The sequence below is a fragment of the Hypomesus transpacificus genome, unplaced genomic scaffold, assembly GCF_021917145.1.
Source record: "Hypomesus transpacificus isolate Combined female unplaced genomic scaffold, fHypTra1 scaffold_55, whole genome shotgun sequence".
Taxonomy (NCBI): Eukaryota; Metazoa; Chordata; class Actinopteri; order Osmeriformes; family Osmeridae; genus Hypomesus; species Hypomesus transpacificus.
Window position 1 is genome coordinate 802,892 of NW_025814032.1, and position 27,903 is coordinate 830,794.

The window sequence follows — 27,903 nt, forward strand, 5'->3', positions numbered from 1 at the left end:
TTTACCTATATAAGTGAAACGTGGCACACAACTTCCTGGCTAGACCATATTGTAACCACAGCCGATGCTCATGACTCACTGGAAAGTATAGAGATGTGTTATGGGCTGGCCACCACTGATCACATACCAGTTGCTATGCTGCTAAATGTTGAGAGTGTACCCTTGTTGCTGGCCCCCCAAGAAAACTGGACTGGTCAAAATTGACCAAAGAGGTTATGCACAGATATTCTCTATTAACTGACAGCTTACATAGTGATGTTGCATTTTCTAGGGATGCCCTAATGTGCACGGATATGAACTGCAAGGATAAACATCATGCTGAAAAGCTCTGTGCCATGTATGATGATATTGTCAAATGTCTTTATGCTTTCAGTGAAGGTTTTATTAATCACAAGAGTAAGGTCCCTAACGCACGGCCTGTCTGGAATGAGTTTGTGTCTGAGCAACATGCTGCTGCTAGAGAAGCCTTTAGAGTCTGGTCAGAGGCAGGCAGACCCAGACAGAGAGTGCTGCTTGATAACAAAAACCTCACAAATGCTAGATTTAAATATGCACTCGTTTCATTAAGAGAAATGAAAACACAATGAGAGCAGACTCGCTGGCCAGAAAGATGCAGAATAACAATCTTACTGACTTCTGGAAGGAGGTCAAGATCATAAATAATAACAGAACTCCCCTCCCTTCTGATATCAAAGGGGTTAGTTGTCCAGAGAAGATTGCTGATCTATGGCATGAGCACTACAGTAAACTATTTAATTGTGTTAAAAGTAACACAGTGAGAATTGATAATCAATATAAAGGTATCTCTGCAGACTTGATAGTTAGATCAGTAGATATTTATGATGCCATCCACATGCTAGACAACAACAAAGCTTGTGGTATGGATTGCATTTCTGCAGAGCATCTAAAAAATGCCAGTTATAGACTCAGTCCATTTCTAGCCATGTGTCTCACTGGAATTATGGTTCATGGTGTTCTACCGAACTCTATTATGTCAGTACTGTTAGTGCCTGTTGTTAAAGATAAGGCTGGTAAACTGAACAGCATAGACAACTATCGACCCATTGCATTGGCCAGTATCTTGTCTAAAGTGTTTGAGAGAATTATTTGATTGAAATTGCAAATGTATATTCTGACTGCAGAAAATCAGTTTGGTTTTAAAAGAAAACATGGTACTGATCTCTGTATCTATGCTCTGAAGGAGATTGTCTCAGGTACACAAGTCTTAATTCATCTGTATTTTTATGCTTTATTGATGCTTACAAAGCTTTGGATCGAATTTGTCATGAAAAACTGTTTATGAAGCTAATAGCGAGAGGTTTCCCTAAACCTCTTGTGAGGATTTTGGTGTTCTGGTATGCCAATCAAACTTTTCATTTCAAATGGGACAATGTTGTATCAGCTCCTTTCCATGTTGGTAACGGAGTTCGACAAGGAGGAATTTGATTTCCCTTTTTGTTTAATATGGATATAGACGACTTATCAAGCCAGCTGAATAAGACAAATACAGGCTGTCTTGTTGGTGAATCTATTGTCAATCATCTGATGTACGCAGATAATCTGGTTCCACTCAGCCTGTTGCAACAGATGCTATGGGTGTGCTCTCAGTATGGCTTAGATCATGATATAAAATATAATGCAAAGAAAAGCCACATAATGATAGTCAGAAGTAATCAGGACAGGAAATTAACCTTCCCTACCTTTTATTTATCTGGCAGTCCCCTTGGTGTTTGTGAGGAAATAAAATATCTGGGACATGTCATTTGTGATGATTGGACAGATGACAACGATATGTATCAACAGCGCTGTCAAATATATTCTCAGGCCAGTATGTTATTAAGGACGTTTTCTATGTGCTCAGATTCAGTTAAATGTTCCCTGTTTAGAACCTACATAACACCATTGTACACTGCTCATTTGTGGTCTATGTACAGGTAAAGGAGTATACAGATACTGAAAGTAGCCTACAATGATGCTTTTAGATTGCTACTTAATGTGCCAAGGTGGCATAGTGCTAGTCAGTTGTTTGTGTCTAAGCACGTACCAACCTGTAAGGCAATCCTGAGACAACTGATGTATGGTTTCAATGATGCTTTTAGATTGCTACTTAATGTGCCTAGGTGGCATAGTGCTGGTCAGTTGTTTCTGTCTAAGCACGTACCAACCTGTAAGGCACTCCTGAGACAACTGATGTATGGTTTCATGTGTCGACTGGACAAGTCTGAGAACTGAATAGTAGAGGCCCTGGTCAACCCTCTAAAGAGCTGCTATCGATTACTTGGAACTTAAGACTACATTGGCACAAAAGTCTTCATACTTTTTATGCACTGTATTATCTATGTTTTATGTTTTCGTTTTACTCTCTTTTTTATAGCTCTATGTCTGTTATTTTATGTGGAACTTGGCGTCTGAAATAAAGATTTATATATATATAAATACATATATATATATCAATGTTTCAGGATTTGTATAACTTTTTACCATTGCATACAAAATCGGAAATGCAATACTAAAAAGATCAGCTTTTGTTAAGAGATCCAAGATTACAAGATCCACAAGGCCTTGGCTAGAAACCAAGGAATGAGTGGGGGCTTGGTCAGCCCACACTCTCCTGAAATGTTGCGTGTGCGTCTTGCCAAGCCCGCGCGTGTGTAAGTTAAGGCTGAGTGTGTGAGGATGTGGAGCACGCGCGGGCAGGAGGAGGGGAGACATTCATTGGAAATTTGGCTAGAAATTAGCCAAGCAAGCATGTTTCAAATATTCACCAAAAATCGACCTTTGATCTTACAGTCAACTTTTTCACAGATTTGTGTTATAAACATTCTCAAGAGTCTTCATATGAACTTGTGATTGAATCAGAGTATCAGTTTTTGACTGGCTGATGTGTAAAGCATTATTTTAGCGTTAGCGATAAGTTCAATTTGCTTTATATCAATCATCTTTGGAGATATGAAGTTGCCTTTACACACGGTAACATGTTGTAGTGTCTTCCATCGATATACCAAGTTTCGTGTTGATATCTCAAAGATTTGCTGAGACATGACTTCACATCCTGTTTGGCGGCTTTTCTGATGAATTTGATTGGCTGTACCGGACAAACGGTTGTGAGGATCAAAATTCTTTTCGATAACTTTTGTGACGCTTGGTCTGAAGATCATCTCTGGTAACTTTGAAGAAGATATGACAAAAATTGTAGGAGGAGTAGGCTTTCAAAGGTTTTTGATAAAACCGGAAGTAGCGGAAAATCTATATAACCGGAAATTGACGCCATGGGGTGCGTTGAACTCGGCTTGAACCAGGGAATCCAATGGTACCTCATTTTTGAAAATGGGTCATACGGTTCAAAAGTTGCGTGTGTAAACACAAGTCCAACTTTGACCCGTTGGTGGCGCTGGAGTGGTCTAATGGGAGACATGAAACTTGGTGTAGGTATAGAATCAACTGTCCTTAATGAGTGTGCCAAATTTCACAAAAAGTTGTCGAAGTGTTCTAGGGGCTGCCATTGACTTCCATGGAACAAGAATAATAATAATAATAAAACTAACAATAACAATAGGTTTCCTCCTGACGGAGGAATCCTAAATATAGCTGCAAGCAGCGATGCGGGTTCCTCCGCAAAATGGCAAAATATTATAAAAATGTACATTGTAAAAGCTCGAGAGTTGGACAACAAGAGAGCAAAATAACTTCATGTTTGGCCAACAATAGGGTGCATAGGGATTTGAACTCATGAGCATAAGGTTACAAGTCATTCTCTTTATCCTCTCTGCTATACACCATCTGTTGAGATTTTATGAATAGAAAGGGCAGAGTATTAGCTTTGGTCAGCTTTGGGTCAAAGGTTAAGAAACGGTTTACATTTCAAGGTAAAATTGCACATGATACTTCAGAATTATATAATCTTGAAGCCAATGAGGTTTGAAAAACCATCTGTCAAAACTATATTTGCTTTATTGACACAGAGATCCCAAAAACGGCTTGAATATCGTGGAACTTTAAACTCTTCTTGAGTTGATATATTTCCAGAGTCTGTGACACCGATCCTCCTGCACCATTCCTGGACACACATACGAATGCCCACCACATGGGACGAGGTCCGCCAGGTCCACAGTGGATTTCATGCCGTGGCTGGGATCCCCCGGGTAATCGGTGTCGTGGATGGCACACTGATCCCAATCCTCAATCCCTCCCTGGTGGATCCGTGCTAGATTGGGAGGAAACATTACGCTGCCATCAACACCCAGGTGGCAGTGGACCACGATGGCCTCATCACGGACATCTTTGCCAGTTGGCCCGGAGGAACACATAACAGCTTTGTGTGGGCCAACTCAGCTGTGGGGCAAAAGGCTGGGAGAGGAGAGTTTGGCAGGAGCATCTTCCTGGGGGACAGTGGCTACTCTCTCCAGAGTTACCTCGTGACACCGATAATCAACCCAGCAACACCATAGGAGGAGAGGTTCAATGAGGCCCACACACACACCAGGACCCACATTTAACGGGTGTTCGGCAGCTGGAAGTGTCGTTACCGATGTATCCATCGTTCGTCGGGGGGGCTGCGCTTGTCACCTGTAAAATGTTGCCGCGTGATTGTCGTCACAGCCATGCTGCACAACATAGCAGTGCACATTAGAGCTGATGAGTCGCCTCCTGTGGATGAAGATGGGAAATCATCGGAAGACGAAGCCCCCAACCTCACCCCCCACGAATTCTGAGCAGCACTCCACCAAGCTGGTGTCCATACCAGAGAGGAGCTTGTCAATCTCTTTTGATGTCTATCAGCCCCTACCCCATCACCACCAGTCACCAAGCACTGATATCAGCACCACCCTACTCCCAACAATAAACCCACTAACACTACCATCACACAACCCATATCAACTATCATGTATAGTGCTCAAGGCCTTAGCCATGGAGTCAACATCAAATTAAATTTGTTATGATAATTTCGGACAGCGTGAGTGGTTGCCTGTCGAAGCCTCTGTCCCCCGCAGCAGCACTAGTTTCTCCCTCTCAAGACGCACCAGCGTCTCGCTGCAGGTGCAGGTCGTTATGGGGGGCCGCCTTCTTAAGCCTCTCCGCATGCGGACGCCGGGCCCTGCTGGTTGGCGCGCGGGGACAGGGCTCCTGGGGACGTGCATGTCACCACTCTGCTCCCAGATGGCTCCTCCTCTTCCTCACTGTATGTTGAGAGGCCCTCGTCCCCCAAAAGATCGATACCTCCACTAATGCCTTCAGAGTCCGTCTTTCCAATTATCGAAAGACGGACTTTTTCCTCGTCGGGAGTGAGGGGTTGTAGCACCAGGTGCGCCACCACCCGTGCCCATGGTCTCTCGCCTCACCTTCGCAATTATTATTTTTGGGGCTTTGGAACTCCTGCCACTTCTTTCTTACCGCCCCCCAGTCTCGGAGACCACAGGGACTAGAGGGAGACATATTTTGGGCTATGCCAAATTCGTATTTTTAGTACAATGTTTTTTTTCACCCTTTGTTCCCCCAAATAAGTCATCACGGTGCTGGCCGACCTTGTCCACTTCCTCTGGGGTAAATGAGGGTGACCTCTTGTTCCGTTTGCTGCCAGTTTTTTCCATTCTCACGTGTGTGCCTAGCCACAGGGGGGTATTTATGCGTTAATGGGCCTGATTACTACTTCTCCGACTCCGTTACGGACAGACGCACGCACGGAGTCGGACAGATTGGTTGAATTTATACTACTCCGACGGCTCTGCGTGCTGAAAGCAATTCACCGCAAGAACAGTAGATAGCGCTGCACTGCAATGCTAGCTAGGTTATCGAAAAGTCGGAGCAAATTTACAAATGTGCCGTTTCATCAATAAAATAAGCACATTTTCAGCAACTACACTGCCCATTTCTCGTCACATTTTAATTCAGATGCTGATTTACATGTACTGTTTAGCTGAAATAAGAGTTGTAAAAACTTACAACAATGGCGGTCAAGGATTCTGTTTTCTTGTTGGTTACGGCAACCCCACCCCTCGCCCCTGACTCACAGCCAAGGGATATCCGTAAAATGACGGACGCATGCACGGATAGTCAGGAAAATCAGGAAGTGCACGCAGAGCTCTCCGAAGGGTTCGGAGAGGGCACGGTGAGGGAGTTCCTTGACGGAGAGGGCGTTCCCTGTGTGCGTGTCCGTAAAAACGCAGAAGTATAAATCAGCCTTTAGCTGTGATCACACATACACAAGCGCGTAGCCTAACTGCACCTGTGTGTGGGGGCCACAGGGTGTTGTGTGTGATTTAAGCGCTGATAAAGTGGTGGGTGATTGATTTATTTTCAACACCATGGCGGTGGACAGCTCAAACTAAGAGCTTCATAAGAAGCTTCTTTGGCGGGATCTTAAGAAGGAAGTTAGAAACGCGTCTGGGAAACACCCCTATCTTAGCGCTCCTTCTTAGCCAAACCCTTCCTAAGAGTCTTCTTAAGTCCTTAAGAACGATCAAATCTGGGAAACCCGGCCATTTTGTGTTCCTGTCATTTATAGTTTTTGATATAAGGATGAATTTCTTTGGAAAACCTTAAAATGGGTTTGTATGGATATTTGTGCATTTACTCATCAAACCACCTAGTTGGTTTAGTCTGGAAAAGTGTACAATATTAGATTAATTGTGCATGGCAGTATAACAACAGCTGTTGACACTAGGATCCCTACAATCATTTCAGCACACCTTTTAGCTTTGGGTGTTAGCTGCCAGATTAAAGGGTTTTTCCCTCCACTTTGAAAAGCTGAAAATGTCCAACTCGGGGTGACCAAACTTGACGTTTAACACCCTTCACACTTTCTGAATGTTGTCCCATTTGAATACTGACCAGTAGAGGCAGTCTTGCATGTGTCTTATTAAAGCAATTTTAAGACATCTATACTCTATACTGAGCTAAACATTAGTTTCTCAGCTCAATCCAGTTTCAGGGAATTATAATTATGTTTTGAAATCAAGGACATGTTTAAAGTTGCATTCAACTAATTGTATTATTTATAACAAATTAATTATGTGTGTCTTTAACACAGTGTAAATGTGTTTTAAAGACAATATAAATATGTGACTGTGATATGTGATAAGTGACTGGATGATGTTTGGGCAACTCAGTATGGTCCCACTGGTTCTCAAAGACTTGAGAACTAATTACTGGCCTAATGTACTGTCTTAGCTAACAGTATTAAAGAAATAGGGGCGGCCCATCAGAGTTGGATAAGTGGTACTCTTCCTCGTGTTTGCACATGTGAGGAACGTATGCCCCTAGCTTGGGTGGATTCCAGTCCCCCCCCAATCATTTGTGAACGCATGGCCTCCCACATGCTAGAAAGACTTGGAGTGGCGTGCTCTGGAATCTTCACAGACGTGCAGTCTTTTATACTGTGCTTGCGTATGCATGCATATGCGCACACACACACGCGCCCCACATGGCCACACTCTAAACACACAAACAGTTAGCATTCAGAGATCCCCCTAAGAAGTGAAAACACATTACCATGCTGAAGCCGACATACCCTTTCCAAGTGAAACAGGAAAAAGGTGTTTTGGTGCCTCTAGCAAAACAAGACTTTTGCAGAAAACGACCCTTTCTGGCTTTCCTTGCTGGCGAGGCACATTTCCAGAAACAGTTCAAATTGCCTAAACGTTCATGAAAAAATATTTTCTATGAGTTTATATTGGAATTTGCTTTAAACATGCACTTTTACCCAATTTACAGCACGTTCTCCAACATTATCAGTAACTGTATCATGACAGCTTTCACCCGCTAATCACAACCATACAGAATATGATTCAATAATTATTATGATAATCCACATTACAGTCATTGAAACAAAATTCACATTAGTGATTGGCAAGTGACTGACTCAACTATGGATCTCCGAGGTAGTTATTTAGGAGACAGGCAATGTAATGTCTAAGGCCCCCAAGATGTGAAATGTTAATATCTAAGAGGACAATTCCTCATTTGATGGCCATGTTAGTCTAATTCAGTACTGGTTCAATTGTTCTTCTGCCATCTGTCTCCCAGTGTATTGACCAAGCTACCTTTCCATTTGTGTTTTAGGTGATCAGTATACACTACAGCTCTGAGATAAACTTATCTGTTTCTAATTTTATCTCCTTCTCTCCCCCTCCCCCTTCCTCTCTTTATCACTTTATTTTTGTTAAACTCTCCTTCCCCATTCCCTGCCTCCCTTCTCCTCTCCCTCTCTCCCTAATAGGCCTGTATGACAAGTGTTTCTACGCCTCCAGTGACCGTGGCTGGCTGGTGGGTATCCGAGCGGTCAGCGAGCAGAGCAACCGGGACCCCCGTTTCTTCTTCTCCCTCAAAACTGACCGTGCCCATAAGTTGGCCTCTGTACACTCCAATGCTCGGTATCAGCCGAACCAGTGGGTGCACCTTGCCGTCACCTACGATGGCCTCTACATGAAACTTTTTGTTAACGGCGCCCAAGTGGGTGTCAGTCGAGAGCAATCCGGAGACGTCTTCAGTCCCCTAACAAAAAGGTGTAAAGTGCTGATGGTGGGGGGGAACGCATTAAATCATAACTACCGTGGAGTGGTGGAGAGGGTTAGTCTATGGAGACAAGCCTGGGGTCAAAGGCAGATTATCAGGGACATGCAGGGTCATGAAAATCATGATGCAGCCGATTTAGTTATCCGGGAGACCTTTGAAAACCCATCTAGAAAATGGCTGACTGTGAAAGACGGTAGTTTTCCTCAACTGGAAGTGGGTGGGAACAGTCGGGCAGGGCTTGGAGGGTTCCTGGACACTACCTTAAATCCCCCGCAATGCGGTCAAACCATCTGCGACAGTGTTGAAGTTGTGACCAACTACAACCGTTTCTGGACTTTCCGGCGGCCTAAGATGGTGCGATACCGTGTCATCAACATTTGGGATGACACCAGGCAAAGACCCACAGTCACACCTCAGCAGATACACCTGCAGCACCAACACCTTAATGATGCGTTTAGTGTTTACAACATCACATGGGAGCTGAGCGTTCACAACATCACAAACTCATCGCTCCGCCATCGATTGATCCTTGCAAACTGCGACATCAGCAAAGTGGGTGACGAGACTTGTGATCCGGAGTGTAACCACACTTTGACGGGCTTTGATGCAGGTGATTGTAAGAGGCACAGAAGCCGCTGTCCTGAATACAAGCAGGGTAATGGTGTGTGTGACCCAGAGTGTAACTGGGACAACTTCTTCTATGACCATGGTGACTGCTGCAACCCAAAGGTGACAGATGTGACCAAAACCTGCTTTAATCGGTCTTCCCCTCACAGGTAAAATTATTTATATTTGAGCATATTTCAAGTTTGAACTTTCTTGGAAATGGTTAGAAATGGTTTAGTGACATACTACAATGATATAATTTTTCTATAAATTGTATTTCATAGCTTGCACAACTGTCCACATACTGCATCAGTTGAAATAAAACACATGTGCACACACAGACACACACTGTACATCTTCACACTGTTGTATTAGTATTAGGTAACCTGACTTAAGAATCGGGCCATTCTATTCTGGTTTTGAGTGTAACATTAGCCTCTGCTTGTGTGGGATAGTTAATGGGTCCTGTGCATAGACTTATATATTAATAGACACAGCTAGATTTTTCTTCCAAGATGGCGTCCCCATTCATTTCTATGAAAAGTTTGTGAGATTCGTGCATGCTTGCAACTAGCTGTACACATCATATTTTGCGACAACCAGTTGCAAGCATAGACTTATATGGTTGCGAGCGTGTGAGCTAAGGCATTGCAGTGGCAGAATGGGGTACATTACATTTACATTTATTCATTTAGCAGACGCTTTTATCCAAAGCGACTTCCAAGAGAGAGCTTCACAAAGTGCATAGGTCACTGATAATAACAACAAGATAGCCCCACAGCATTGCGGGTAGTCAAAAACAAGAAGTACATATTGTGAACAACCAAAAAATAGTGCTAAAGGGAAGAAACCATAAGAGCATGTAGTTAAACAAGTTAAAAATTACACAACATTAATCTCTAAGTGCAGGTGTACCTGTAGGAAAGCAATAAAAATAGGATTAACTAGAAAAAGAATACAACAGTTTAAATCAGCTACCACTAACCAACAAGAGCAATAGTCTAAGCAAGAGTCATTGTGAACCTTGAGGAAACTAGCGTTGGGTTCAGCAAACCATTCCTAAGTACCATTGTACTCCCGGAACAAGTGTGTCTTGAGCCTTCTCTTGAAGGTGGAGAGACAGTCCGTGTCTCTGATGGAGGTGGGGAGTTGATTCCACCACTGGGGTGCCAGGCAGGAGAAGAGCTTGTGCTGGGACCGGGCGGTCTTGAGAGGTGGGACCACCAGGCGGTTGTCTGAAGAAGACCGTAGGTGGCGGGTGGGGGTGTAAGGTTGCAGGAGAGACTTGATGTAGTCGGGCGCAGTCCCGTTCACTGCTCGGAAGGTCAGTACCAGGGTCTTGAATCTGATGCGGGCCGTTATGGGTAGCCAGTGGAGGGAGATGAGGAGCGGGGTAACGTGGGAGCGTCTGGGTAGATTGTAGACCAGACGGGCCGCTGCGTTCTGAATCCTCTGAAGAGGGCGGGTTGCGCATGATGGGAGACCGGCGAGCAGCGAGTTGCAGTAGTCCAACTTGGAGAGGACAAGTGCTTGGACAAGCAGCTGGCTGGAGTGCTCAGACAGGTATCTCCTGATCTTCCGGATGTTGTAGAGGGTGAATCTACACGACCGGGAGACCGCAGCAATGTGGGTCGATAAGTCCGATAAGAATCAGAGACATGATGCAAACTTTACTGAAATGTATGCTGTCACTGTATAGTAGTCCTTTCACTTGGTTTTTAGAGTTGGCTAAGGGCTAAATATAGGGATATTCTAGACGGAACTCATCACATATGTTGTTTTTTTTCTTCGTGATTTGTGTATTATTTCCAACGCATGGTATCGGATTAAATAAACTGTTAACCTGAACACCTAGATCCGTCGTTGTTCTCGCCAGACCAAAAAAGTTTAATAGTTATTTTGGTAACAGAAATCTTCCATAATGCAGACTTACCATAGGTTAGTGTCAACTTTATATTCAAACGAAATGCCACTAAATTCACACTGCCTTCAATTTAACACCAGTGTAGAAATTAGGCCTGTGTTTTACGTTAAACCTACAAAACCAAACGCTTATTAATGGATATACCGTGATCAAACAAGACTTGGTAATACTGTAATAAATAAAGGCTATTGTGTGTCTAAAATATATTTGATTGAACATTTGCCTTTGAAAGGGGCATATTAACAGAACTATATACAAGACGTTTCCATCAGATATAAGTGGGGGTGAAACATAGAGTGATTGAGGACACAATATAGATAATTCAGAATCTTAGGCAAAGGTGCAGGCAATGGTTGTAATCACAGGCAAACAGGACAGAGTAGGTGAATCCAAACATAGTCAGGAAGAGCAGGCAAAAGGTCAAAACATGGATTGACTATTGTATACAAATGGGCATATTATATGCCCGTACAAATGGGCATATAAAGGGGCATATTAACAGAACTATATACAAGACGTTTCCATTAGATATAAGTGGGGGTGAAACATAGAGTGACTGAGGACACAATATAGATAATTCAGAATCTTAGGCAAAGGTGCAGGCAATGGTTGTAATCACAGGCAAACAGGACAGAGTAGGTGAATCCAAACATAGTCAGGAAGAGCAGGCAAAAGGTCAAAACATGGATTGACTATTGTATACAAACGCTCTAACTGAACTATGGAAAGAACAAGCCTTTGCAACAAAACTAAGGAACACAGGTGTTTAAATAGCAAACATAAAGGGTAGACAAGCAACAGTTGAAATCAATGATCAAATATAGGTGCAAGCACAGTAAGGGTTCCTTCGAGAGTTGGACAAAAGAGCAAAACTACTTCATGTAGTTGGCCAACAACAATAGGCTGAATGGGGATTTGAACTCATGAGCAAAAGGTTACAAGTAAGTCTCTTTATCCTCTCTGCTACACACCAACTGTTGAGATTTTATCAAATAGTTTTGGTCAGCTTGGGAAAAAAGTTAAGAAACAGTTGACATTTCAAGGTAAAATTGCATGAAATTGCGCATGGTACATCAGAATGATGTCACCTTGAAGCCAATAAGGTTTGAAAAACCATCAGTAAAAATTATATTAGATTTATTGACACAAAGGCAATGTGGACATTTACATAAATACATCACTTTCAGACATTTTGTATTGCATTTCTCATTCCATTTCACCCTATATTAAGACACATCTGCCCGCACACTATCCCCATCCACGCTGTTTCCCTAAATGCTGCAGCAGCCGCATGAGGTTTAGATGTAGTCCAAAAATTGCCTTCCACAACATATTAACCGCAACATTGTTCCCAAAATTTCTCAAAGATGGCTTGAAAACAACATCTTGAGTAGATCTCTTTCCAGAATGCTAGTCGATCCACAATCAAGAGTAGCCTCGTAGATCACTGGTCTAGAGCACAGCCCATAATCATTTGAAGGCAATAGCCTTCGCATGTGGAACTGTGAAATGTAGCTAATGTAATTTCATGTATACCCAGTTACAAGTAAATGAGTTGTACAAATTGCACCTCGTGAAGAAAGTGCCAAAAACTGACCAAGAGATGGTGTAGGCCTACTTAAGATAGAAGAATAAAGGCTAATCTCCAAAAAGATTTACTGGAACACCAGTTACGGGAGGATGCATGGTCACAGGTGATTTTAATTGAAGGAACAATAACCTACATTAATATTAATTGTTGAATTTTCTGAATTTCTATTTTGACAAAGAGATGTTGTACATAGGGCAGAAGAATACAGGCTGATCTTGTAAGGCTATCAACCTGCCCCCACCTCTCATATGGTAAAATATGGAGTTACTGGATGGAGTCTCAACTTGATGGCTCTCACATCTTTGTAACTTACTGTAGCATTGCTAGACATGTTGATAAGTAAGGGTCAAGATTCTGGTGTGATTGTAGTTGTTCTTGGGTATAAAAGGAAGTGTGAAGCATTGTTCTGTGGATTCTTGATCTCCCGAGACCTTCTCCTCAGCTCTGGCTTGTCCTAGGCCTACTCCTTCTTCCTCACCTCATGCTTTCTATCTCTGGTTTACAATAATCATGGTAGAGTAGGCATAAGAGTTAACATAATTGATTGCATTCATTTGCAATATGATAAAATGATTATATTATTTAACCTTAATTTGACCATTCTTGCTCTGATTTAACCCAAAGAGTCAAATAACTGTAATTCCATTGGTATTGGCATTATTTGGTTAATGTTAATTCACTGTTCAGTTTCCCATATCCCTTCAAACCATAGGGGAATTAGTTTCGGTTGTTTGGCCAATATATTGACCCCCTAGCCTGGCTGCCAGCCCAACTTCTCCCCGCCCACAAAAAAATGTGTTCGGGAAGTTGGGTCTGGAGGGTCTCGTATTGGGGACAACTACAGAAAACCAGAATCGGGACAGACCAATGATATTGCCAGGGCGGGCTTTATACGATGATGGACAGATGATCAACAGTAACGTAATCAACGACGTCACGAAAGAGCGCTTGGGTTGAATTCGTTTTCAACAAACAACATATTACGTTTCTCTGATTGGTTGTAGGTCTATCCAATTGAGCGAAGAGGCATTTGTTTTACGAGTTCGGTTGAAACACGCCCCGTAGTCACAGCCCAACGGAGAGTTTTCAGACTCATATTCTGACTAGAATTATGAGTATGACAACGTCAGGCTATTGACCCCCAACAATGTTGAAATAGATTTGCTGAAATAACAGTTACAGGAAGGTAGCCTACATCATGTAAATTGTAGGAATCATATGAATCATGTAAATTGTAGGAACAGTAGCCGATAGAAATAGACTACTCATTGTTGGATTTCTATTTGTAGGCAATAAAGAAGACCAAATATAATTTCAATTATTTGTCTTTATTTCAATGCCAAAAGGCATTTGGTCAATTCTGAGTGCAAATCCACGGCGAGTAACACTATCGATGAAGACCCAAGGGCTGAAAATGTTGCTAAAATAAATTACAGATTGTGACAGGAAACGGTAACGTTAACTTAGGTATTCATCAGGGAATTAAAGTACATCAAACCGCAGTCTTAAAATGGTCTCCCGGCGTATAACTAAGCAAATTAAATTTTGTTTGAGATCGCTCGGCTGAACCAGGAAATGATATGCCGTGTCTGCCAACGCTATCAGGCTAAAAAAGTGGGAGGGGATCGGTAGAAACGCAGAGTTTGGCATGGAAAACCTGCTAGCGAGCAGGTTAGTTTCAAGGAGTAAGTTACCATGGAAACTTACCAAAAGGTTTCGTTACCTCTCTTTCTGGAACGTGGAACTCAGAGTATGCCTCTTTTCAGGGTTAAACAACTCAAAGTTTTCACTAAACCCACTACCTGGAATACCCCCCAGCAAGATTATGTTAACTAACAAACAGTAACATTACAAACATCTAACTGAACGAACACAACAACTGAAATCCCTCGCATGGCTGTTGTAACCGAAGTATTTTCCTCAAGTCTTTTCGTTTTTTGACATGCCTCACTGCATGCTGGGTACCCAAGAGCGCTGACGCTCAAGGCCGGATTAACCATTAGGGCAACTGGGCACTTGCCCAGGGGCTTATGACATCTAAGGGGCCCTGGACAATGTCAACTAAAATGTTATATCACGTTATGAACGCAGTCCTAACTTTACTTAATGTGAGTACTTTATTGCAACTCGTTTGATCAAAATATTATGGTAAATCACCTCAAAAACAGTGTTTGTGTAGTCTACTTGTCACTGCGGCTGCTCCCACAACGCGCACTCCGCACTGTGCGTAGGGCACCAACTCCTGAGGGGGCACCAAAAAATTGCCAACTGAAAAATCATCATAGTTATAATACTTATAATGCCGATAGGCCTATTCTTTTTGTATAGAAATATTAGGCACGTATATTACAAAACAGGCAGAACAAGAGATATATTTAAATGTTCAAAAAAAGTTACGATGGTGCCCCCCCCCCAAAACATTCAACTTCCCAAGCTCGCTGTGGGTGCCCTTCCCTATTTCAATGGCCTGACGGACTTTGACAGTAGGCTAGGTCAACTTTTCTAAAATGGGCTTAAAAAGATAACAGGAATCAGTGGAAGAAAAAATGAAAGAGACTGCCTGTGCATCACTTTCAGGTAAGCCCAGGTTTAATCATTGTTAAATATGGGAAATGTGCTGCTAATTTAATGGTTACAGTGCATGTACACTACAGCGCCACAAATTGCTTGCCATCCCTTGCCTTCCCACAGTTCACCACGTTCGGAGGCGTATCAAACAGATTAATGTAGAATTGCAGTTCTCTAAAGTCACTGTTGTAGTTGTCATGGCCAAGTGTGCACAACATCGCAACATCGGTCTAAATGCTACTTCTATACAAAATACAAAACTGTTTAATAGACATACACTTTGAAATGTGTTAAAACTAGGGCTGACCCCACTCAGTCGACTAGTCGATTTTCTGGTCGATATGCTCTTGGTCGACTAAGATTTTTTTCGTCAAGCTGCCGTATGGCAGTGTGAGATCTGATTCCCGCTTGTGTCATCATTGCTGAGTTTAACGAAATGTTCTACAGAAATAGTAGATTATATCATTGAAGACAAATTAAGCAACTCTAAAAATATATAATTTAAAGGAAAAGGTGTTTCCCTTTCGTTAATCTGCGCTTTGTTTTGGTTTGGTATTTTGCACACTGCACGAGCACAATTGGCTGCAGAACTACAAACTCTGCAATAGCCTAATTTGTCGGTGTTATTAGTCAAAATGGCAAAGACATCTGTGGTATGGCAGCATTTCATTAAAGTACATTTACATTTACAAAGTACCGGGCGACTCGAAAAACGTTGAATGCAAACTCTGCCAACTAAGGTTTATTTTTCATAGTTCAACGTCAAATATGATGTAGCCTACCACCTGAAAAACGTAAATTGGCCTAGCCCTACTTCGCTCATGCTAACGCGCTGGGTTGAAAAATGAATATGCCTATTATAATAATCACATCCAAATCGAATGACATTATCTTCTCCGGCCAAGACAACAACAATTTTGTCTGCACCATTCCCCACTCAGCTTCTACGTAAGTTCGCATGCTGCAATTTCAGGCAGTGTTAAGTGCGCTCTGATGATTTGCATGTTAATCCAAAAATATTTTTTATTTGTAGTACATTGTAAGAGACACTAAATACCGTCGGCATTCCATGTTTGTACGTTTTTATTTTTTAAAAGCGTTTTAAATTTCGATTAGTCGATTTTCAGACGGGGAAGAGGCCCCGGGGAAGACCCAGGACACGCTGGAGGGACTATGTCTCTCGGCTGGCCTGGGAACGCCTCGGGGTCCCCCAGGAAGAGCTGGTGGAAGTGGCCGGGGGGAGGGAAGTCTGGGCCTCCCTGCTTAGGTCGCTGCCCCCGCGACCCGATCCCCGGACAAGCGGCAGATGACGGACGGACGGATTTTCAGATGTTTTAGTCGAGTCTTGGTCGACCAAAGAAAATCTTAGTCGGGGACAGCCCTAGTAAAAACATTTTATGATATTACTCAAAGTCTCTGCTAATCTGTCGATACGACCAGGGAGTTCCAGCCGGGCTACTAGGTACTGTAACTAGATAGTTACCAGAACAAAGTTACGTAATGTGACGAGAGACTGAATTTGAAAGTACAAAAAACCCACCAGGAGCAACGACAACGTCGGCAAACCTGCGCCAGGGCTCATTCTTTTTATTAATGTATTTGTACAAATACAGACACGTCTCGTACAGGACTGGATATGCAACCACAGGCGATTAGTTTCTCCTCCATCTAAAAAACTGAAAGCTAGAAATGTTTACCATGGTTGCTACATTACGAGAAACAAGAAAACACTGCGATTGGCCATCGCTAGCTAAAATCGCTCCTCATTTGCATAAACTTGAGAAAATCTCAACTCGATCGCGTGCGTTGCTACCCACAATGCACCACGCAAGCAATTCGCCTGGCTCCATTGAAAATGAATGGAAAACATGTTGTCGCTCGTATCGCGTCGTTGCAGTGTAAACGCACCGTTGGCCTATGCATACACCTCAAACTATTGCTAATGTTAGCACACTCAAATATGTTTAAACCTGTTAGCACAGACATTTTTTTATTTGGCCCTGCTGACGCTGATTATCTAGCTGTTGTTCGCTTTCTGGCTATTTTTCGGAAGCTTCCCTTCTAATGCCGACTACAGCTAGTCTAGCTAGTCATTTGATGTGTGTAGAAACGTATTTAGCATTCTACCTGGTATGCTATATACAGGAAACGTTAGCATTGCTAATAACTGTTAGCACAACGTCATACTGTCCTTATAGCTTGCGGTTGCAATGAGCATACGGTTGGAACAGCACCTCTTTCCAGGTTCAGCTTCCTAGCATATCCTGCTTGAAATTGTCCAAGGTTGTCAAAACTGTCTAAGGTAAAATGTTCAGAGCAAATGAATGATTGAGTGTCGAACTTCGCCAGGATCTTCTCATAGACAACAGCAGCCATGCCTGTTGAATGTTTGGCTCCTTGGGAAGACTGTGAGTGTTAGCCTTCCCTGTACAGCCTGGAACACAGCATTTACGACCGTGGTCCATTTTCATTGTCCTTGTTATAATTCAAAACGTTCTTCTTTTTAATTCCTTATAAGTAGCCTACACAGAGCAGCGCACAGCTAAACTAGTATCGGAGATAGACGCTACCTCGGGCTGGTCTGGATGTAAATTTTGGGGCTTGACAAAGATACAGACCAGATCCAAAAAGGGCGGTCCCCCGTCCTACGTCACACAGGTGGCTTTGTTGAAAAGCTAGCGTTTTCTTTTCTTTTTGAGATTTGCATAGGAAAGAGGTGTCAATGGACTTTGATATTCACTGCATGTTCATTTTACCCACCGAACTGTCGTTATTTAACTATGACAAGGTAAAATCGGTTTTGCAATCAATCGCCCCTTTAAAATAGCATCTAAATAATACGCCATTCACTTTAGACCACGTTTTTCCTGGTCAGTGGCGGAATTGTTTTTCGGAAACTGCAAAATAGCCCCAGGGAACGTTTGCGCTGGAACACACCTATTTTTTCGCTGAACCGCACACGGGAGCACAATGTAATTTCGATGATCGTCTGTGTAGGGAAAAGTCGGATTTGTGTCGATTGCAAACTAGGAATGACACTTGCGTCGTTGACTGTCAATTGCGCTGGGTGCAAGATCGGGCCCTTAGTCTCAATTTTTTGCTTTATTCTTAAGGCTTAACTATGTTTAACTTAATGTCTGGAACTCTCTGACACCAACTGTCTCTGGAGTGGGGGGTTCACAGGGTGTCTACAGGTGTAAACAAGTTAAATTTACAATGAAAATACAAATCAAAAGTGTATATATACAGTAATCTTCCCAAATACTGATGTCTGTTCAATATGAACAGTTTGGTAAAATGACAACAATTGGTTGAGTTTAAGAACATTGGGCCTCATTCACCAAATGTTCTACGAACAATTTTGTTCTCAAAACCCACTTACGCAGTTTTCTTGAAGATTCTGGCATTCACCAATGTTTTCTTATTTGGGATTTGTTCTTAGGTAAGAACGGAATTTACGCACACCCAAGAGCACTCTTATGCACAATTGAGAGCTGATATGTTTGCGCAAAATAAGCAATTACACCTTTTTCGTCCGTTCTAATAAAAAATTGAATATTTCTCTCCTTTATAATTTTCCAACTAATAATTTTCATAATATGATTTTTTTTTTTTTTTATAAATACACACTACACTAACGGTGCGTGTCCACTACAGCGGAGTGGGGGGCGCGTTGATGTCGGCTTCCAATTAATTTTCAATGAAACAGGGTGTTGACGCTCGTGTAGGGCATTGTGGGAGCGTACGCGAGCGTCAACGCCCGGTTTCATTGAAAATGAATTGGAATCCGACGCTCCGCGCTGCTGTAGTGGACACGCACCGTTACACTTCTGCTCATTTGTAAAGCACTTGGAATTTCCATTGTGTATGAATTGTGCTAGGCCTATATAAATACAGTATTTTACAATCGCTATGACGGTTTTCTTAATACCTTTAACAAGTTTCCTAAACTCTTAACACAATGAGCACAACATCCGTCTGTGTAGGCTATACAATTAACACATTTCTTGTTGCTTTGACACAAAATGCATAGAGTAAATACTAATTTTAAATGATTGAACTTCTTTTACACACAAGCTCAACCAAGACCAAAACAAACAAGACCAAAATCGATTTTTACTGCCCAATTTACCAATGCTTTCACACTGTCAGCAAAACAGATAACATCAATTTCAAAACCTAAGTTATTGGCTAAAGTCAAAGGGAACAGCTGTTTATATTGTGAATTGAAACACAAATATATCCCCTGTATTTTATTCCATTCCTACTGAGAAACAGCTGAAGTTATGCAAATACTGTACGTCACAGCTGATTCCCAACTAGGAAACAGTCAGGTGTTGAGGTTCTTTCAATTGCATGACCATATGGTATAGACAGTAAAGAAGACCTCTTTGGGCTGATCTGGTGTGAAAAAAACAACAATATAGAGCAACACAAGAAAGTAAGAATACAGTAATGCCTGCACAAGGGAGAGGAAGATAGGTACCAGGACAAAGGAGAGGAGTGGGACAAGGGAGAGGGAGACAAATACCAGGACGAGGGAGAGGAAGACAAGTACCAGGACAATGGAGAGGAAGACAAGTACCAGGACAAGGGAGAGGAAGACAAGTACCAGGCCAAGGGAGAGGAAGACAAGTCCCAGGACAAGGGAGAGGAGTGGGACAAGGGCAAGGGAGAGGAAGACAAGTACCAGGACAAGGGAGAGGAAGAAGAGTACCAGGACAAGGGAGAGGAGTGGGACAAGGGACAGGAGTCAGAATGTGTGGTGGCGCTCAGAGAAGGGCCAGAGCTAGGGTAATACTGTAAATGGAAGCTATAATGCATATTTCTTGTCCTGTTGCAAATGAAGCCTTTGCTGCAGCGATTATGTTATGTCTTCTTTTTTTCAATACAGTAACCATACATTCTATAAAGCTACTCTGAGATGGGTCATTCAAAAAACTGTAAACTAGCCTTGCTTTGCCTTCAATTCAAATCAATTATGTCAACAGGGAACTTTGCCATCAAATAATAAGTGACTTATCACTGTATTTAATGACCCAAAGTTGGCTTATTCCGCACACTAGGACTACACCACACAATGGCGTATTTATTGCTGATGCAAAATGTTGCAGATCGTTCCCTGAGGAGGGATCACATCTTCCTTGACCATACCGATTTATTTGCAGAGAGCGACGAGGCAGGGCGTTTACCTATGCTAAATGAGAGCAACGGGGCACGAGCTTTCAACTTACGAAACATTGTGATTCATCATTCTAAGAACACACCTGCGAACAATTCTGCTGTTTACTGTAAGAACACTTCATGAATCACACATTTTTTCTTTGTAACTTTCTTAACTGCAAATTTAAGAAATAACTTGGTAATATTGGGCCTCATTCTCGAACTTTTTATTTATCATTTAATCAATGAATTGTCGATATAAAAAATGCGAATTTCGGATTTCAAAAATTCATTTTTTAAATTATAAAACGGCTTGTCATACTTACTAAGAAAGCTTACAATTGTATTTTTTATATCAAGAATTTAAATTTTGGACATTAAGAATTCATTGGTTAAATGATAAAACGGCTTGCCATAACAGACATCTTCGGATTTAAATAATTATAATAATTAACCTTGCTTGCGTAGGAACACATTTTCAAGCATTCATTAATTTTGCGGATGTCTTTTTCTTACGTTGTTTTTCCGAAGCCCGTAAGAAACAATTCAGAAGAAACTGTTCGAGAATGAGGCCCATTTTCCTAAATGCAATTCAGAAAAAATGTCTTCTTAAATTCTTCTTAACTGCGTTCGAGAATGAGGCCCATTGACAAAATGTGTGTTTAGCGAAAGGATAACTCAAAAATTGAATTGCTGTCCTAAATTATATATTTTTTTACACAATGGTGGTGCAGAAACTAGCAATTCCATGAATCCCATGGAAACAAAGGCAAATGTGTGAGATGAAGTGATGTGGAGCACAAATCATCCAAGCAGTACTTCTCTTGAATGGTTTTTATTCAAATGACTAATCATTGGATTCAGGTCAAAAGTCTATCACTTGAACTGGTTTCATTACTTAAGACACTAAAAGTCAGCAGCTTGGCATGCTGGAACATGGAAAGGATTAAACATTTCATCAAGTAAAAAATTCTGTTTTCATCAATGCTTCATCAAGCAGGGCTACTGTGTCTGTAGGGTGACTGTCTGTCTCTGGAGGGCTGGCAGGCAGGGGCAAGCAGGGCCTGCAGGCAGTCAGGGCAGGCCAGCTGGATGAAGCTGTCCTGGGGTCAGGGCTGAAGAGAAGTTGTCCAGCTAGAGGGGGGTAGTCCAGCAAGGGATCTGTTTTTCTCTCAGCATCCTCTGTTGAACTCTGTTGAGCAGGCCTCTGCATGACCCTGCAGACCTGTAAAATTGAAGAAAGGATCCATGTCAGTTGTGAAAGATTAAGCTTTTTACATCTAGACTTGAAATAAACTACAGTTTTGACTGTGAAATGCAGTGGCATTACTTGAAATTGAATCGAAATGTGTTGACCTGATGGAGACCCTGCCATGCAAAGTCACTCAAAACATTTGGTACGATTCCAGGCTCTGGCAAGAGTATTTAGCTCTAAACTGGTCAATATATACACATCTGACAAAAGACCAGCTCGACCTTTGCCTGTAAACAGTGATTCTGACTGTCAGAGACCTTTAAATAGGCTGACCGAGTTAAACTAGCCTGGCTAATGTAGGTCGTTTTCTCAGGCAAATAACAAATGAAATAAGCTTGTTTTGAAAGATCCTATATACTAGCTATCTTCAGCAGGCTCTTGTCTACAAAAAGCAGCCCACCCTGACGTTTTAGGAGTGGAATTGAGTGAACTACAATATTGTTTACACACTGCCATTGAGCGAGCCGAGTCTGTCTCTGAGGCAAAGTCAAAACAATGTACCCCCGGGACGCAGTCTCACTCCACTTGCAAGTTTTCCACAAATCACAAAAATAATCGTAGCATCTGGCTAAAAGCACAATTCCAGCATCTCCTAAAGGCTGCCCTCCTCGACATTTTTGGTGTCGGCCGAACTGTAAAATGGTGAACTTATGAACATGACGCAACCAAAACATGGTTGCCGCCTAAGTCTATAAGGTCTCCCTGGCACATAGGCTTATTACAAAGACTTTCATGACCCAAATCTAAATCCTGAGCCGACAGGTCTTTGGGTAATCACTTGTTCCCCTAAAAGCTGCTCTCCTCTACCTTTTTGATGAATTGGCCGAGATGCTACACGATTCACTGATTACACAGAGGGAAAAAGCTAGCTATTTTTCGAGTTTGGTTTTCCGTCACTTAAAACTCACGATCTAAAGGTCTCAAAGTGCTCAAACCTTCACCATAATTCAAGAGTAGTGTACTTTCACGAACACAATCATTGATTCTAGCTTAAAATGTGTAAAAATAGGACTTACCGAACGGGGCTGCCTCCAACACGGCTATCAGGCGATTCCAGTTGAAAACAACAATGGCCACCGAAAAATAATTTATATTCGTAATGGCGAGCTGCGATTGGAAGCTTAATGAAACAGAAGCTAAAGACCAAGGGTGGGGGCTTGGTCAGCACACCATTTCCAGAAAGCATGTGTGTGCGTCTCGCCGAGCTCACGCGTGTCACGTAGGTTGACCACCTGTCCCTCTTTACAGTTTTTCTCTATTGCTTTGGCTCATTTCTCGAAACAGAAATTACTTTCTCAAAACAACACATGCAAACCTCCAAACCGCTGGGCACTTGTTCACAACAGATTGGAATTGTTCATTCCTTTAATCAAATTGCAATTGTATTAGCACATCCTTGTAAATGACAAGTGCAATTGCCTACGGTTTGCACACATTTCAAATGATTTATCCCATCTTTGAAATGGTTAGGTATAATTGCCTTCAATTAGGCCAACTATCAATTGAAAATATCTTGCTGGTCTAAACTGACTGTTATTTCTCAGTCAAGTGGTTGTTCTCTGCAAAACATATTGGCATCATTTCCTTGTGTACATCATCACCTGCACAATAGTTCACTCCACTGTCAACATTTTTCAGGCACATAATACCATGAAAAACATAATGGTATATACTGTAATATGGATCTCTTGGATCATCTGCTTACAGTCATTGTCAGGTGCAACTAGAACTTTACTAAACAAGGGGACACATCCAATCACACTGTAAGTTTAGTTAGCTGACAGGAGCTATGCAGGAGTATAAATGCTTCAATCAAATACATAGAGCTTGTCCCAGGCCAGCTCGGGGGAAACATCATTGTTTGTGCTGCCATTTCAGAGAATGGTGTAGTCACCCACATTCCCAGTCTTGGCCCATACAATACCCAGACACTCCTGGTGTTCTTGGACCGCCTGCGATCTTATCCCTCTACATCAGAGAGGTTTGGTAGGGCCTCACTTTCTTACATTTGTCATTGTGTGGGACAATGTAAGCTTCCACCGTCGCCCACTCATCAGGGTTCACTGCCCATCAAAGAATGCTGATGGTGCTCATATCACCTGACTCCCCATTCCTTAGTCCTATCCATTAGGTTTTTTCTGCATGGAGGTGGAGGGTTTATGAGCATCGGGCTCAAAACCAGAGCTCCCTGCTCCAGACAATGGATGCTGCTTGTGATGATGTCACAGCAGATCAGTGTAGGGGATGGTTGCGGCATGCACAACGATTCTTCCCCTGTTGCATCGCAAGAGAGAACATCAGAAGTGATGTCAATTAAATCTGTGTCCAGACAGACAGGAACGCGAGGATGAGTAGGAGAGTGAGGACGACAACTAGTGAAACTCCAGCTTTGCTTTACTTTCTTACTGTATGTGTTTCCTTCTTGCTATGAAATGCACCCTCTGCAACTCAGACTAGGAAGGGGTCACATGCCTGAAAAGTACCGTGGTTACTCATACTAGTCCCCTCAGTGTACAATAGGAATCTTTTGATGCTGGGATATACAGAACAGACAATAGAGGAAGTGCATTTCATGCCAGGCTTACTGTAATGCACCCCCTGCTAACTCTGACTAGGAAAGTGTCACTTGCCTGAAACTTACTGTTGTTACTAATACTACTAGTGTAGGTTATACATAATGTTAGTTTTGATGTGCTTATTGTATTAAAGTATATTGTGCTGTACACATTTCCTGTTACAGTAACCATGATGTATGGCAATTACAGTAACAATTTCCATGGCAGTGTAAGTGCAATATGTGATGTGAAACCTTGTAGGCTACTCTTGAATTACTGTAATATTTTTTCTGTTTGATACACATTTACATTTTACAGCCTTTATAAAGTAGCCTATATGTTGACAAGCCTCTATATTACCTCTCCTCGGCTTCCCCAATACTATAGGTGTAATATAAATTTTACATTTACATTTATGCATTTAAGTCCAAAGCGACTTCCAAGAGAGAGCTTTACAAAAGTGCATAGGTCAATGATCCTAAACAACGAGATAGCCCCAAAAACATTGTGGTTAGCCAAAACATGAAGCATACATTACAGTATTGTTGCTTGCTTTTCTACAGGTACACTCTTGCACTTTTGAGGTTCATGTTGTTTAGTTGTAACTTGTTTGGCTACGTGCTCTTATGGTTCTTCTCTTTGGCACTTACTGTATTTGGGTTTTTCACAATGTATGCTTCATGTTTTGGCTACCCGAAATGTTTGGGGCTATCGCGTTGTTATGATCAGTGACCTATGCACTCTTGTAAAGCTCTCTTGGAAGTCGCTTTGGATAAAAGCATCTGCTAAATGAATAAATGTAAATGTTAGTGTTGTCAGTTTAACGCGTTATTAACGGCGTTAACGCAAACCCAAATTAACGGCGTCAATTTTTTATCGCGCGATTAACGCCCTTTTTGCCTAGCAAACTTTGTAGTTTTTTTCACATGCTGTTGCAACAATTACCGACGTTAGAAAGACTACAACACCACACCGGATCTAGCTAGACCGGAAATAAAACAACAGGCACGCCACACACACACTTGTTTGGCTTGCGAGCCGGCTAAAGAGTAGTAGCAGAGCCCGTTTACGGATATTAGACATTCTCTGGTAGTAGGCTAACGTTACGTTTTGAGTGGATGGCGAGCACGAGACGCCAAAATGGATGCCAATAAGATTCTGAATGGAAAGTTTACTTTTAAAAAGTTGCCAAATGGTTCCATTGACAAGACCAAAGTGATCTGTGTGTTTTGTCGTTGTAAACTGAGTTATCATCGAAGCACGTCCAATCTGGAATACCACTTGATGGCCAAGCACACAGCTGATGCGATTCATGCGAATTCTCCGCCCCCTCGTCAAAGCCAGGCGATTGCAATGTTGTTTTCAATAAAAAAATATTTGCACGAAGCAATCTGAACCACTTTTCCATGTTGATAAGAGCTTTAAAATTGAAAAAAGAATGAGACAAAAAGAAATCAAGGGACATTTAGAATAGATAAAAATGTGCGATTAATTGATTAATCGCGAGTTAACTATGACATTAATGCGATTAATCGCAATTAAATATTTTAATCGTTTGACAGCACTAGTAAATGTAGATTGAGACACATTGTATTCTAGAAAGAAAACATCTACTACAGTAACTGTAGCACAGGGCACATGAGGGATATTTCGAAGGTCCACTGCCATACTGACAAAACATCTAAACATTTTGACCCGCAGTGTTTACACAATGCCAAAGGGACTTTTCATTTTGGGGCCACTGACTATTTGTATGAGAAATGGATTTAGTTTTGACTGATAAGTTGTCTGTATTAGTCAGGTGGGAGTCAGGTGGCTGAGCGGTTAGGGAATCGGGCTAGTAATCTGAAGGTCGCCAGTTCAATTCCCGGCCGAGCCAAATTACGTTGTGTCCTTGGGCAAGGCACTTCACCCTACTTGCCTCGGGGGAATGTCCCTGTACTAACTGTAAGTCGCTCTGGATAAGAGCGTCTGCCAAATGACTAAATGTAATGTAAATGTAAATGTATTAGGAAAGAGATGACCCTTTGCAGGTGTTCCATGGTGTTTTGCTGAACCATCTGGGTCATTTTGGCAAATGTATTTAAAGGTTTGAGAATGTCCTCTTGTTTCTCGAGAGATAAGCCAAAGCAATCGAGAAGGAACTTTTCATTTTGGGGGCACTGACTATTTATATGAGAAAATGATTTGGTTTTGAAGCACGAGTTAACTGTTTTGGGTGAGATATGACCTTTTCAAGGTGATCTATGTAGTTGTGCTGAACCATATAGGCTATTTTGCTAAATGCACGTGGAGCTTTGAGAATGTAATTTCTGTTTCAAGAATTTAGCCAAACCAATGGAGAAAAACTGTAAATTGTATCGCACAGCATATTCAATATGCGACCTGCAGAAGGGTTCCTTCCTACCGGAGGAACCCTAATAATAAGAATAAAACTAACAAAAACAATAGGTTTACTCTTACCGGAGGAACCCTATATACGTGAACCTAGGTGTGACAGACACTGTTTTGGAATTTAAAAGAATCCCATAGGTTGAGAAATCTGAGAAATCCTGGTAACAGTTACTCTTTTGGCCTTCAGTAGTATTTAAACAGAGTATTTAAAACTGTGACAAAAAAGTTTTTTGTGATGCCAAAGGGAAAAGCACATCTATTGTCATCCATTCTGCCATCTCTCGCGCCTAAATTCTTCTTTTTTTCTTTTCTCATAATACCAAAACCGTTCATCAGCTTATACTGTTTCTCCAACACATTTCCAAGGGCACCATATAGTGGGCCCAACTTTGAAGAAGGCCACTTTCGATAGAGTGAGACTCACTCTACAGCAGGATATGGCCAACATCAGATTTTGTCCCCTCACATGAGACACCTAGACATAAGTGACACATGAGAGACTGTGTGTCTAAGATGACAATGTGAACACCCCAAAGCGCAAGACTAGAAGGGTCGTATCTTGTCTGTCTTTGACAGTTTTTTATAGATTTTTTTTACATTTATTTCACTTTCTCCTCCTCCTCCGTTATTGCCTGCTCACTTAGTATTCACTGGCTTCCACAGAACATGACTTTATAAAAAATGCGTAAACACTGACTTTGCTGACCTCAATGTTTCTTTTGGTATGAGAGCGTACTGCTTGTGACGTGTTTGTTATTGTTCTTTTGCACATGCGGGTCAGTTCAGGACTGTGACCAGTTCACACTGGAATCTCATAATGGCCACATTTAAAAAAATGTCCCGCCAAAAAATCTGATCTGATAAATACATTGGAATTGAGGATTTAGGCTTGCAGTGTGAATGTAGCCATAGATACAGCACAACATGCACACTGGAAAGAGAATGGTAAAGTTTGATCAAACAAAAAACACTACTGGATTCATATTTTGCTTTAATTATAATATGTTTAGAGATTCCTTCTGGAGGACTGGGCTACCAACATTATTTTGACATTCCTCCTTAATTGTGGACTATGGATGAACAACACGTCACATATGCAAGTGAACAATGGATGTGAGGTCCGGTGTTTATTTTTTTTTTTGCCCTTGTGCCTGTTACCATTTAGTCTGTTTAGGAATCTGGCTTGAGCAAATGTAAATCTGCTCTCTCTCTCTCTTTTTCTTCCTCCCTCTGTCTGTAACTCTGTCCTCCCTTCCGATAAAAGGCTTGTCTACAAATACAATTGGCAATATATTAACTGCAGCCCTGTGTCAGACTCTTTCCTTTCTCTGAAGGA

At 41.9% G+C, this 27,903-nt stretch overlaps 1 protein-coding gene across 2 annotated transcripts in view; it reads left to right on the forward strand.

Moving 5' to 3' along the window:
- pappaa (pregnancy-associated plasma protein A, pappalysin 1a) overlaps positions 1 to 27,903 on the forward strand; it is a 383,886-nt gene that overhangs the window by 13,995 nt on the left and 341,988 nt on the right. For both annotated transcript variants that reach the window (XM_047017373.1, XM_047017374.1), the window contains exon 2: positions 8,216 to 9,287. In XM_047017373.1, the coding sequence (XP_046873329.1) occupies positions 8,216 to 9,287 (1,072 nt within the window). The remainder of the gene's footprint in view (positions 1 to 8,215; positions 9,288 to 27,903) is intronic.